Source organism: Hordeum vulgare, chromosome 5H (assembly GCF_904849725.1).
Source record: "Hordeum vulgare subsp. vulgare chromosome 5H, MorexV3_pseudomolecules_assembly, whole genome shotgun sequence".
Classification (NCBI taxonomy): domain Eukaryota; kingdom Viridiplantae; phylum Streptophyta; class Magnoliopsida; order Poales; family Poaceae; genus Hordeum; species Hordeum vulgare.
The window spans coordinates 577045664-577059266 of NC_058522.1; the positions used below are offsets into that span (position 1 = coordinate 577045664).

The 13603-nt window shown below is 48.0% G+C and overlaps 1 protein-coding gene across 1 annotated transcript; it reads left to right on the forward strand.

Moving 5' to 3' along the window:
* The first annotated feature begins 10858 nt into the window (after positions 1-10858).
* Positions 10859-13603, forward strand: LOC123399498. The gene is made up of 2 exons (XM_045093905.1): positions 10859-10955; positions 11069-13603. Exon 2 carries the CDS (start codon positions 11258-11260, stop codon positions 13232-13234), a length of 1977 nt encoding a protein of 658 aa, XP_044949840.1. The 5' UTR covers positions 10859-10955; positions 11069-11257; the 3' UTR covers positions 13235-13603.

Below are 13603 nucleotides of genomic sequence, written 5' to 3' on the forward strand. Positions count from 1 at the left end.
AAGAACTCCTACCGCCTAGGAGTCTCCAACCTCCAAGAATAACAAGATCACGGGGAATGCTCAAAACTTGCTCAAATCACAAATAGCTTGGGTTGAGAGAAGGAGAGGGAGAAGATCTATCTTTTGATTGGAACAACTCTAAAAGGGGCTCACAAATGCTCTTGGGATCTAAGATTTGGAGTGAGCAAATGTGTGTGAGGTGGAAATGTGTTCTTCTAAGGATAAGGCTGTGTTGGGCAGCACTCTCACGAAGTGGGAGGGGGGTATTTATAGTGTGGAGTGAAATCCAGCCGTTGGAGGTACTTTAAGACACACAGGGTCCGGACGTCCGACAGTTGTCGGAAGTCCGTGCTTCCGCGAGGGCTCGGACGTCCGAGGCCTGTAGATATCACTGAAAATACTGGGGACACTTTAAGTCACACAGGGTCCGGACGTCCGACATTTGTCGGAAGTCCGGGCGTCCGCGAGGGGTCGGACGTCCGACAGGGGTCGGTCGTCCGAGGCTTGTAGATACCTCTGAAATTATTTTGAATTAAACAGCAACCGTACGTCTGGAGAGGACCGGAAATCTGAGTTATACAACTCAACTTCTACTGGTGGTAGGTTCCGGATTTCCGACGGGGTCGGACGTCCGGCCCTCGGACGGCCGGAGGGAGCCGGAAATCCGAGTTATAGAGCTCATGTTCTTCTGGTGCAGGGCTCCGGATTTCCGAATCTGGTCGGATATCCGGGCCTCGGACGTCCGGAGGGAGCCGAAAGTCCGAGTTATATGGCTCTGATTTCTTTGGTATAGGATTCCGGATTTCCGAAGCAGTCGGTCGTCCGGCCCTCGGACGTCCGGAGGAAGCCGGATGTCCGAGGCACTGGTTCTGTTTTCAGAGAACAGCAGAGCAGTGGAGATGTGGTCTGAGCAGAAAGTGAAGATGTAGTTTGAGCAAGTTCATCGCAAAACCTGTGATCCCCTCTTAATAGTGCGGGATCCCTAAAGACTCAAGAATCATAAAAGGAGTACTGATGATCCATACTTGAGTGTATACTTGTGACACCCTCGATTTAATCGTACGCTAACCAAACACGCAAATGCGTACGATCAAACCCAAGGACTCACGGGAAGATATCACAACACAACTCAAGACACAAATAAAAATAACATCAGCTTTATATTACAAGCCAGGGGCCTCGAGGGCTAGAATACGAAAGCTCGACAAACACACGATTCAGCGGAGCGACAAATATCTGAGTACAGACATAAAACATGCGGTGCCTTAGAGAAGGCTAGCACAAAAGATACAACGATCGAACGAGGCGAGGCCTCCTGCCTGGGAACCTCCTAACTACTCTTGATCATCAACGGCCTCCACGTAGTAATAGGCACCGTCGGGGTAGCAGTCGTCGGTGGCGGGGACCTCCATCTCCTGGGCTCCATCATCTGGTCGCAGCAAAACGGATCAAGAGGACAAGGGGGGAGCAAAGCAGCGGTGAGTACTCATCCAAAGTACTCGCAAGTCTTACATCAGAACTATTCTAATTATGCATCAATATCAAAGAGGGGGGTTATATGTGGAATGACTGCAGCAATGCGAGAATAGAGAGAGAAGGCCTAGTCCTATCGAAGACTAGCATCTTCAGGGTCTTGCAGCAATAGACGAGAGTAGAAGAGGGGGTAACACATTAATAGTCATATTGTTGCAGCAATATTAAAGTGAGGTCACGCCTAAAGATCCTCCCTCGACTCCCTGCGAGGAAGCAATCCCGAGGCAACTAATTCCAGTTAAGTAACAATTGTAGTTGTAAAAGATCGGGGCACAACTCCAAGTCGTCCTGTAACCGTGGACACGGCTATCCGAATAGTTAATTTTCATCCCTGCAAGGGTGCACCACATGTCCCGTCACGCTCGATAACACTTTGGCCGGACATACTTTTCTGGGTCCTGCCCGGCCTCGGAATATCGACACGTCGCAGCCCCACCTAAGACTAATCAGAGAGGCCAGCCCGCCGGTCTAACTCCTAAGCACAAAGGGTTCGTGGGCCCAGTTCCCCTTCACGCTCCTGCACGTGGCGTGGGCGGCCGACGTCAGTCCTAGCATCCCTTAATCACAAGCGCGATGCATCTCGGGACCACTCGGGCGCCACAATGCTGGCATCTGAAAAGCTTCGGCTGATACCGCGACGCCGAGTACCCATAATTCTTCCCGCGTAGCCGGTTAGTGCGAAAAGGTCTCCGACCAACCCAGATCAAATACCCAAATCCATTAACATTTTAATTAGGCCAACAACACAGTTTCACGCGGAATCCACCCGTCTTACAACTAATCACCAATGTCCCCAGTAACATGGTCGAGTAACTGTGTGGTTGTAACATCGGGGGGGATCCGAGGTATCACCCTCGTTGGATTCCGAACGATGTACCCGTCAAGGTGGGCTTAGAGGAATCACCCTCGGGGGTCCCACACTTGAGGGGTTGCACGACAGGGGCGTCATCGGGAATGGTGAAAGAGGAATCACCCTCGATAACCATGACCGACTAGCTATACTACAGAGATATCATCAGGAGTACTTCGCGAGGTGTCACCCTCGGTACCCGATAGTATCCCTATAGCTCGTACAACGAAGGGGGTGAATGTGTTGTGTCGGGTCTGGCTCGTCGATCAGAGATCGAGATTTGAAAACAAGCGGGGCAACTGTGCTACGGGGTCAGAGGGGATGACTGCTCCACCTATACTAAGCAGATTAAAGGTACAGGACTGAAAGTAGCAGTTCATCAAAAACAGGCTATGCATCAGATATAGGAGCTAACTACAACAGTAGCAAAATACTAATGCAAGCAGTAGGAAGAAAGACATAGGTGATATAGGAATGATCAAGGGGGGTTTGCTTGCCTTGCTGCTCTGCGGCAAAGGACTGATCGGCAGGGTCGTAGATGTACCCGGCATCAGCGTCAGTCTCGGGGTCTACCGGTAATAAGAGGGGGAAGGAACAATAAATAATAGTACCGATGCAACACAAAGCATGACATGGCAAGATGCATGCTAGACATGAGCTAACGTAGCAACATCCGTCATAGACGGGTCGGAAGAATATCTGACGATATTTTCCAGGTCTCGGGCTACTACCGGTAATACTGGAAACGATGGAAACGTTCCATGTTTGCTATGTTAGGGACGCGTGACAGACGAATGGACCGTGTATCCGGGTTCGTCTCGTTTTGCTGATCAACTTTCATGTTGAAAATATTTTGATCTGACTTACGGATTATTTAATATTAATTTTCAAAGTTTTATTCAATAATTAGGAATTAAAAACAGATTTAATTATTTCAATAAAATCCTATTATGACATCATCGCGATGTCAGGCTGACATCAGCAGTTGACTGGTCAACTGACCAGCGGGTCCCGAACGTCATAGACACAAGTTTTTATTTAACTAAATTACTATTAATCAAGATTAATTAGTGGGATGGGACCCACATGTGATACTGTTTAGAATATTTTAATTACCTTAATTAACAGACTCCTTAATTAAAGGAATTACTTAATTACTTAATTAATTAATTAATATATCTATTTATTTATTTAATATATAAGAAAAATATTTTTAATTATTATTTTTAATTTCATTTTCGAGGGGGGGGGTGCGGGCCCCGCATGTCATAGAGACAGTGAGCATCACAATCACTAAACGCACACACAGAGACCGTATACCATGTTTTTTTATACACACATCTTAACACATATACATACTCAATTCCATATACATACATACATACGGATACATACATACGCAATACATATATTTCTTTTTCTTTCTATCAAAACTCTCATCTCCCTCTCTCTGTTAACAAATATAAGAGAGAGCCTCTTTGCTAACTCCTTCAACATAGAAGAACATAAACTTCAATCCCTCCTACCGGTCACTACCGTCGACGGATCGGGGTCCCGTTTGCCGGAATGGAACCGGGACGAAAAACGGAAGGAGAGGGTGGGAGGAGCCCGTAAAAGGGCTCACCGGCGTTGATGAGACGGCCCGGTGAAGCCGGAGTTCGCGGGAAAGGCGGGGTTGACGGCGGTGATGACGCGGTGGTGGTGATGCCGGTGAGGACGGTCGGTCGTGCCGGCGAGGGGGAGCCGGCCGGATTCGGCGAGGCGAAGATGTCTCCCTGCCCGGTCCCTCCTGGACCGAGCGGGAGGAAGGCCGACGGGGGCGGGGTTGGGGCCGAGAGGGGTGGTGGTCGCCGGGATGGGGGTGTAGGCCGACGAGGTGGTCCGGCCAGATCTGGTGGGGGCCGAGTGGGGAGAGGAGAGGGAGGCCGGCGGTGGAGGCGAGGTGAGTGCGGAGGGGCTTCGGGTGGAGGAGCCGGTGGAGGGAGGCCGTGGGGGGGGGGGCTCGCCGGCGGTAGGAGGAGGCCGACGGGGGGGGGGGGGGGGGGGCTCACCGGCGGAAGGAGGAGGCCGACGGGGGGGCTGGTGCTCGAGGTGGGAGAGGGGCTCGGGTGGGAGTGGGGAGAGCCTGGGGTGGGAGAGGGAGTTACGGGAGAGAGAGGAGTCTCTCGTGAGGAGGGTGGGTACGAGAGGTGGGGGGCTGTGTCGTGGGGGGGGGGTGGGAGATGAGAGAGGTGGGAGGTGGGGCCAGCAGGAGGGGTGCTGGCGGCGGCGTGGGAGGCGAGCGGGAGGGAGGCGAGCGAGGCAGGGGGTCGCTAGGGTTTCCCTGCGGGGGGGGGGGGGGGGGGGTTGTGGCCTGGCCGGCTGGGCCTCTAGGCCCAGTTGGGCCAGGTGGGTGGGGGGGGGGGTTTCCCCTTTTTCTTTTTCTTCTTTTTTTGTTGTTGTTGTTGTTGTTTTGTTTTGTTTTGCTTTTCCTCTTCTATTATTTCTTTCTTTCAAATTTCTTTTCTTTCTTTTATCATTATTATTTTTAATACTTTCTTTCTTTAATAGTTAATAGGAATTTATAATTATAATTATCTTTTGTTTTCAATTTTTGAATCCAGATAGAAATTCAATGCGGGTCATCGACGGTAATTCTCGATGATGTGGCATCATCTGCGGGTGATCACTGTAGCTTAATCACAATATTTACTCTAGCAAAAGTCGAGGATATCACAATACTTTTATTCGCTGATCATCACTCCGCACCACTAACGTCAAAGGAACTGATACCTTTGAGTTAGCCCTTTCACTTGAGCTTGATGTTGTTGTTCCTTCTTGGCTCAAGTTGAAAGCAAGATATGATGAAGCCTTCAAGTAGCTTTCCCATACACAATGCGGAAAGCCTAGCTTATGTATTCATCTTCATTTGTCCACCATGTGAACATCCACAACAGTCAAGCATGTAGTGCTCAGGAATGCTTATCTTGATCTTGTCCTTGTTAGCACATGAGGTTGTCCTTATCAACACAAGATCATTGACAATAGTTTCAATGATATATTCGTGCTGATCCGCTTGAACTTGCACACCACAATCTTGATGACGATCACCACTTGACGTCATCCTTCATGGGTTGTATGAGATCTTCCTTTTGACGCAAGCCCAATGGAAGCACACCTAACCCCCACATAGGAGTCTCACAAATACCATGGGTTAGTACACAAACACGTAATGGACAATGCTTACCATACCATGGGATCACTTGATCCCTCTCGGTACATCTTATACGCTTTGTGTGTTGATCATCTTGGTTTACTCTTTGTCTGAGATCTTGATCAACCTAGTGTTTCTATGACCATTCTTTGGATAATACCTTGAATAACATCTTGGTCATCATATAAACTCCTTGAACCCAACAGATGGACTTCAAGAAGTGCCTATGGACAAAACCTATAAATATAACTTTAGGCAACCATTAGTCCATAGGAATTGTCATCAATTACCAAAACCACATATGGGGGTATATGCTCTAACAATAACTCGGACTTCCAGCTCCCTCCGGACGTCCGAGGCCCGGATATCCGACCAGCTTCGGAATTCCGGAACTATGCACTAGAGAAACTTGAGCCATATAACTCGGACTTCCGGCTCCCTCCGGACGTCCGAGGGCCGGTCAAGGGTCGGACGACCGACAGGCTTCGGAAATCCGGAGCCCTGCTCCAAAAGAACGTGAGATCTATAACTTGGATTTCCGGCTCCCTCCGGACATCCGAGGGCCGGACGTCCGACCCCTTCGGAAATCCGGAACCTTGCACCAGAAGAAGTTGAGTCGAATAACTCGGATTTCCGGCCTTCTCCGGACGTCCGGTGCCTGTTCTATTCACAGTATTTTCAGTCATATCTACAGGCCTCGGACGTCCGACCCCTCGCGGACGCCCGGACTTCCGGCAACTGTCGGACGTCCGGACCCTGTGTGACTTAAAGTGTCCCCAACGGCTGTTTTTCTCTCCCCACTATAAATACCCCTCCCACTTCGTGAGAGGGTGGTTCAACACAGCCTTATCCTCATAAGAACACACTTCTACCTCACACACATTTGCTCACACCAAATCTTAGATCCCAAGAGCATTTGTGAGCCCCTTTGAGAGTTGTTCCAATCAAAAGATAGATCGTCTCCCTCTCCTCCTCTCAACCCAAGCTATTTGAGATTTGAGCAAGTTTTGAGCATTCCCGTGATCTTGTTACTCTTGGAGGTCGGAGACTCCTAGGCGGTAGGAGTTCTTCGGAGAGGAATCAATCCGTGTGATTACTCCCCGAAAAAGTTTGTGAGGGTTTGGAAGCCACCTCAAAGGCTTACCACTAGTGGTTGAGAAACGCCTTTGTGGTGTTATCTCAAAGGGAGAATAGGGTGAGCCTTCGTGGCGTTGGTGTGCCTTCGTGGTAACATCCACCTCTCTAACGGTGACTAGCTTCCCTCCAAGGAAGTGAACATCGGGATACATCTTCGTCTCAGTGACCTTGGTTATCCTTAACCCTAACTCCTTACTTGTGGTTTACTTGTGTTACTTGAGCATACATACATTGCACATTGTTTGTGCTCATTATATTGTGTTGGCCATTTCTTGTACAAGATTGATCATTCAAGCATACCCTCTATATCCACACGTTCATACTTGCAGCCCTGGATATATCGTGTGATATAGTGTGATCTAGTATCTTGTGTTGTTCACCTACTTGTCGTGTGATATAGCTCAAGTAAGTTTGTGTAACTTACTTGTGCCTGTTAGTAACTGTATTGTGTCCATCTTGGTAGATCGTGTTGTTGATACACGTTGCAGTGCCTAGTGCATTTAGGATTTGTGCTTGACAAGTACCCTCTTAGTTTTTTTCCGCATTAGGTTCAAGCCAAATCTGAAGAAGTTTTTAAATAGCCTATTCACCCCCCTCTAGGCGTCATCGAGGTCTTTTCAAAACCCACGCACTGCTTGCTCCATCAGTGTATCAGCACCATCTTTAGCCTCTTCAGGTTGTGTCCTTGGTAGTGTTTCATCATGAAATGTGACTAACTGGCCATTCAAAACAGATACCTTCATCTCCATTTTGATGAAATCCATGTGTATTGGGATGTACTTATTTAACCAATCAACTCCTAGTATCATGTCATAACCTTTTATTTCAGAACTCTGAAGCTGTTAGTAAACTGATGACCCTGTATTTCATAGAGGCAATCTTGCACCATGAAGTCACTCCACAACATCTCTCCACTTGCCACAACCACTTTAACTCTAGGGGTAGGCTTGGGCTTTACTTGCATTTGGGCTGCCATTTCTGGTGACACAAAGGTAGAAGTACTACCACTATCAACTAATGTTGTTGCAGAAGGTTTCCCACCTTGACTGTCAGAACAAAAGTGTTTTTGATTGCTCCAATTCCCATAGCTACATGCATAGATACTTGAAGAATTGCATCAGCTGGAAGTTGGTCCATGTTCTCTAAATCTGGATCAGCAAAATCAGTAACATAGATAGTCTCAGGTACTTCCTCCTCTAGTGCTTGCAGAGCCTGAACCTGTGCTCTTTGACTCATCTTACACACTTGCCTATGTACTGGGACCCAAGGTTCGCTACACTTGTAGCAGACTTGGTTTCGTTTTGCTTGCTGAATCACCACATTTATGTTTTGTACTACAGGGCACCCTTCTACCTTTGGCTGATCAAAAGTTACTTGTCTCTTTGGTTGTGGCATATAAGCCTTGGTGTGCACCGCATGCACTAGTGGTTGAGCCTTCTCCATCCTTCGAGCATACCAGATAGCAGTTTGCATATCTTTAGGCTTAAAACATTCCACATGGCTCTTGATGTAAGTGTTCAGTCGAGACACAAAACTAGTCACATAATAGCTATCTGGAATACCAGGGTTTTCCCTTCTCATGACATTCAGTAACTGCTCAAATTGCTCCACATAAGCTGACAGAGTAGTAGTTTGATGAATTGCATGAAAGGAGCTTACTATGTCACAAGATGAGTCAATAGCAAATCTTTCAGATAAATAAGAACATAATTTATGCCAGGGCACATTACTAGGTGCATACCCAGTTCCTCTCCACCATTGAACAACAGGTCCTTTCAAATAAGATATTGCCAGGTCAGTTCTATGTTCAATTGAAGTTCTGGCAGCAGCAAAATACTGGTCCAAATTCTGAATCCAAGCCTCAGGGTCCTGTCCATCAAATTCAGAGATGTTCAATTTAGCAGGCTTCACTGTAAGAACAAGCCTTCTACTATCCGAAGGAGAATATAGCCTTTTCTTCTGCCCATCTGGCCATTCTTCCATTGCGCCCATATCAACTGGTGGTAACTGCAGTTGTTGTTGATGTCCTGTTGCCTGATTGCCCTCATTTTTGTTGTTGGTGAAGTTAGGATGCCTGTATGGAACCTTACTAGTACCATGTAAATTAAGCTCCTTTCCCGTGTGATCTCTCAACACTGCCGAGCCTACTACCACTGGTGCTTCTTTCTCCTGCCCATGCACTGATGGTGGGGTGTAGTTGTTCAATTGCTTCGGCCTACCCGCAGGTACAACAAGTGAGTGCACTTCATTAATCTTCATCTGGGCACTACCCTGCTCAGAGCGCTCTAACTGTCCCTCCTCAGAACCAGGGTCTAACAACAACTTCCTGAAATTCTCTTGTATCTTGTCAAAATTGCTCTGCATCGTGACAAAATTTTTGTTCACCATGGTGCAGAGTTCATGAAATTCTTTCCTATCTTCCTCTCTGTTTAGCTGCATAGCCTTGATATCTAACTCCAACGACGCCAGTTGCAGATCAGCCATCACTACTGAGGCTGCTTGCCCTGTCATGGTGTTGCTGAAGCAGGGGTGGATGGTGGGATTTGATTCGAGTACCTTGGATCTTCCTCTGCCAACACCTCCGCCCGATCTAGATTTCGCAGAGGCTCTCACCGCTCGCTTCTCCACACGCGCCACCTCCAGCCGAGAATCGACTGGCCTCTGACACCAATTGTTAGGATCTATTTAACTGACGGTCGGACGCTTGCTAATTGGAACCGATTTCAGAGATCGAGATTAGCTCACACGAGAATTGTATTGCCCTCGAAATGGGGAAAGTAGCTAAAGCACGCCACATGTGGCTTAGGATTTTACCCATACAACTATTACATGCCTCAGTGGACTGGAAAGGGAGGCATTTATAAGCCAAGCCAAAGTGCATAAAGCAGGTAGAGTAATAAAGCAACTAGTGAAGTTGTCAGAAAGTAAACAGGGACCCGGGGAAGTTGCTGAGCCGTTGGATGCTGTATCGATGGCCATCGACAACCACAACAGCGAATCGATATCTGCTACTCTCAACCGTTGGATTGAACATCGACACGCTAGGGCTCTTCCGACACACTGAAACAGGGGAGGCACTCTGTTCCTGACACACCCGCCGCCGGGACTCGCCGGAATCGGTCGACATGGGTGATGGTGGTGGTGGCGGCGGCAAGGAGTAGCGGGGGGAGAGAGCTCGCAAGAGAGGAGGCTTGGTGTGTATCCCCTTCGTCACAGTACATTTTTCTTTCGGCTTTGCTAAAAATCATTCGACTGAGATTTCGCGAAGCCTCAGTCGATACTATAATCCGTTGATTTTGCATTAAGATTCATGCAGATAATTTTTTTTCCAGTTTTTTTTTTACTTCTTGCGTACCATACTACTTGACTGATGTCTTTTTTTGTTTTATCTCTTCCGTGACAGAAAAAAAGACAGGTGGACACGCCCAGTGACGGGCGCTCTTGGAGAGTGTAATTTGAGAGAAAAATAATGATACGGGCGCATTATCTGACTGACAGAAGGGCCTGAATCTTGATGCGGGTGCCCTGGCCGAAAACAAAACATAGTACTCAATATATACTGTTTAGTGCTAATCATTGCATTAAGTTAGGCACCAAGCATGAACACGGGATTCTCCTTGGGTCTTGGGTCAAGTCTCTTCTAATTGACTATTCGAAAAACTGGTCAAGTCTTGACCGGTGAAGTCATGGAGTTAGCTTTGCAAATATATATACTCTACTCTCTAGCACTAATTTTTGGTTGTAGTATAAGTAGTTAAGAGCATCTCCAACAGGCGTCCAAAAACTGCTCCGCGCGCTAAAACATTCGTTTTTTGGGCGCCGGGCTGCTCCAGCAGAAGCTGCAAAACGCTGCGCGCGCTAAAAACTTCTGGGCGTACGCTTAAAAACGCTATCGCGCGCAGCATATTTGGTGCGCCGGCTTGCGCGCGCACCAAACTCTGAGCGGCTGCAGATGGGACCGCTGGATCGGCGCGGATTGGGCGCCGCATTAGCGCGCGTCTGTTGGAGATGCTTCGGTCCCCGCGCTGCAAAACTGCTATAATGGCGCGCTAAAAAAATTATTGGGCGCGGATTTTTTTCGCTGCCGTTGGAGATGCTCCAAGTACTACTAGAATTGGGCGCCCAGACCCATTGACCCAAGCTAATCCCCATCTACCCTCTTTTTTCCACAGAATTTGTCCTGTGCCTCATGGTGCCCGGCCGCTGTGCAGAATTGCAAACTAAACAAACGGCCTGTCTCATGTAAGTCATCCTATTTACTCGCCATGGATGCACATGCCTTTCATAGTATGCACCCAGAAAATGTGTTTATCTTGTTGGTACTAAGAGTTTTTTTTTCTGTCTTGTTACTCCAGTTGTTTAATTGTTTTATTAGTTCCAGTGGAGCAATGGCTGGAGGGCGGATTCAGACCTGGAATGAGTGGGCAACACAAATCCTTGTCCTACTCAGCTTCACACTGCAGATTTTCCTCTTTCTCTTCGCTAGGACCCGTCGGCGTGGACCCTCAGCTGTGCTGAAGTTCATCCTCTGACTGGCGTACCTCATGGCCGACTCCACCGCTGTATACACTCTCGGCCATCTCTCCATCAGCGGCTCGTTGCGGGAGCAGAAACTCACGGTATTCTGGGCTCCATTTCTCCTGGTGCATCTTGGTAGCCAGGACACCATCACTGCTTACGCCCTTGAGGACAACAAGCTCTGGCCACGCCACCTGTTAAATCTTAGCGTACAGGCCTTTGGGGTTGCTTATGTCCTCTATAAGCACATCTCCGAGATCCCAACCTCATTGGGATTGGCTACTGGTTTGATGTTCGTCACTGGTTTCATCAAGTATGGGGAGAGGATATGTGCCCTCAAGTGTGCCACCCTGGACAGCATCCTGACCTGTATCAGGGAATTTTCGTATCTCCCTACTTACTACAGTGCGCTTCCGTCTCTGGCAGCGAGGGCAGAAGAGCGAGATGAAGAAGAGCTCCTGCTGTTTGCTCAGGGCATGCTCCCTCGGTGCAAGGGTGCTATTGCTGATTTTCCTGTGGCTTTGTTTGGGATGTGTAAAGTTCGAGATGGTTATATGAAGATGTCCAGTGATTTTGAATTGAACTGGAACTGGAATTGGAAAGCTACGGCCAAGGTGGTGGAGATGGAGCTCTCCCTCATGTATGACATCCTCTACACCAAGGCTGCGGTAATCCACAACTGGTATGGTTACTGCATCCGTGTATTCTCGCCGCTCGCGACTATTGTCGTCTTCATACTGTTCCAGTTAAGTGGTAATAAAGATGATTACATTAAAGCGGATCTTACTATCACCTACATCTTGTTGGTTGGTGCCTTCCTTCTGGACTTGGCGTCATTGTTGAGTGCTTTGGGATCGACCTGGGCATGTAATTCCTTGTTGACTAGAGGCTGGATTAGGCTGGGTCTTGTCATCCTTTTTCTTCACCAACATGTCAAGGCTGCTAGAGGCAATAGAAGGTGGTCAGGCTCCATTGGTCAGTTCAACTTGTTGCATTTCTGCTCTCGTGACAGTACCAAGCTAAGCATCGGAGTGGCCAAGATGATGAGGCTTGAGGATTGGTGGAACAAATGGCATTATGTGGAGACCCTAGTGATTTCAGAAGATGCCAAGGAGTTGGTGTTCCGATATGTGTGGCAAGCACTGAAGGAGATTCATGACCCGAGAGGAAAGGATGAGACTCAGTCCCGACCCTACATGGAGAGGCCCATGGCGATGATGACAACCAAGATCTATTGTATGGGGTTTGGTCCTGAACCATACGAAGATACTGCCAGGAGGCGTATGAAATTAGCCGAAGCTCTGGGCTTTGGTGCTGAACTCCAGGAGGTGATCCTTACCTGGCACGTCTTCACGGATGTTTTCCTCTTGTTCAGTAGAGGCATTCCCAAGGACAAGGATGCAACATCATCCACATATGTGAAGGCGATCAAGGCGCTGTCAGATTACATGGTTTTCCTCGTCGCTATAATCCCTGACACGATACCTGGTCTCGAGCTACACAGCCTGTATAAAGCAACTCACAGGGCTTTGGAGGTAGAATTGCGTTTTTCTTGTGAGCAACATGTAGAGGAGCAGCTTGCCAGCATCATGCAAAACAGGACACATGTTTCACTTGGAGGGGCGAGCATCATTCTCTCGCACGGATTTTTTTATGCCAAGCTACTGCTAGAGCTGTTAGATGCAGGCAATCCTGACAAGTTAGGTGTCATATCTACTTACGAAGATACTGATGATGCTGCCATGGATAAACTGAAGCGTCTGATACCAGACCTGGAACCCTCATGTAGAGGTGGTGTGTTCGGTATGCCCGAAGCGTTGGCACTCATCTTGGATGCCTGGGTGCGCCTGCTCATCTTCTTGTCTGCCCGATGTAGCAGGGACGTCCATGCCAGACAGATCAGCCATGGCGGCGAGATCAGGACCATCGTCTGGCTCATGGAAGAACACGCTAGCATGTTCTCCAAGCGACCTGAAACAGGCCGCCAGGAAGCTGCTGCCTAGTGATCAGTGTCCAGTTATCCCACTTTTATTCCCTCTGCTGAGATTCATGTTATGACTCAAATTTGTATGTTACTGAAAGGAAGCTGTTATTACTCCTGGCGTCCATCACACAAATTTTTACTCTTTGTTCATTCTCTTGCTGCTTGTGGTTAGCTATAGTTGTCGGCAGCTAGGAGTATGAAGAAAAAAATATTATTAGAGCGCCCTCTAAATATTATAGCAATAGTGGGTCACATAGGCGATTTGTTAGTGGATCAAAACTCTATACTGGTATTTTTTTTAGAGAGTGAAGGGGTTTTAAGGGAATCTGTTATACTTAGGGCTGCTCTTAGGTCTTAGCTGAGCCTTTGCCCTGTCTTTAATATCATG

Coding starts and splice junctions, on each gene's coding strand:
- LOC123399498 (XM_045093905.1), top strand. CDS start 11,258: ATGGCCGACTCCACCGCTGTATACACTCTCGGCCATCTCTCCATCAGC.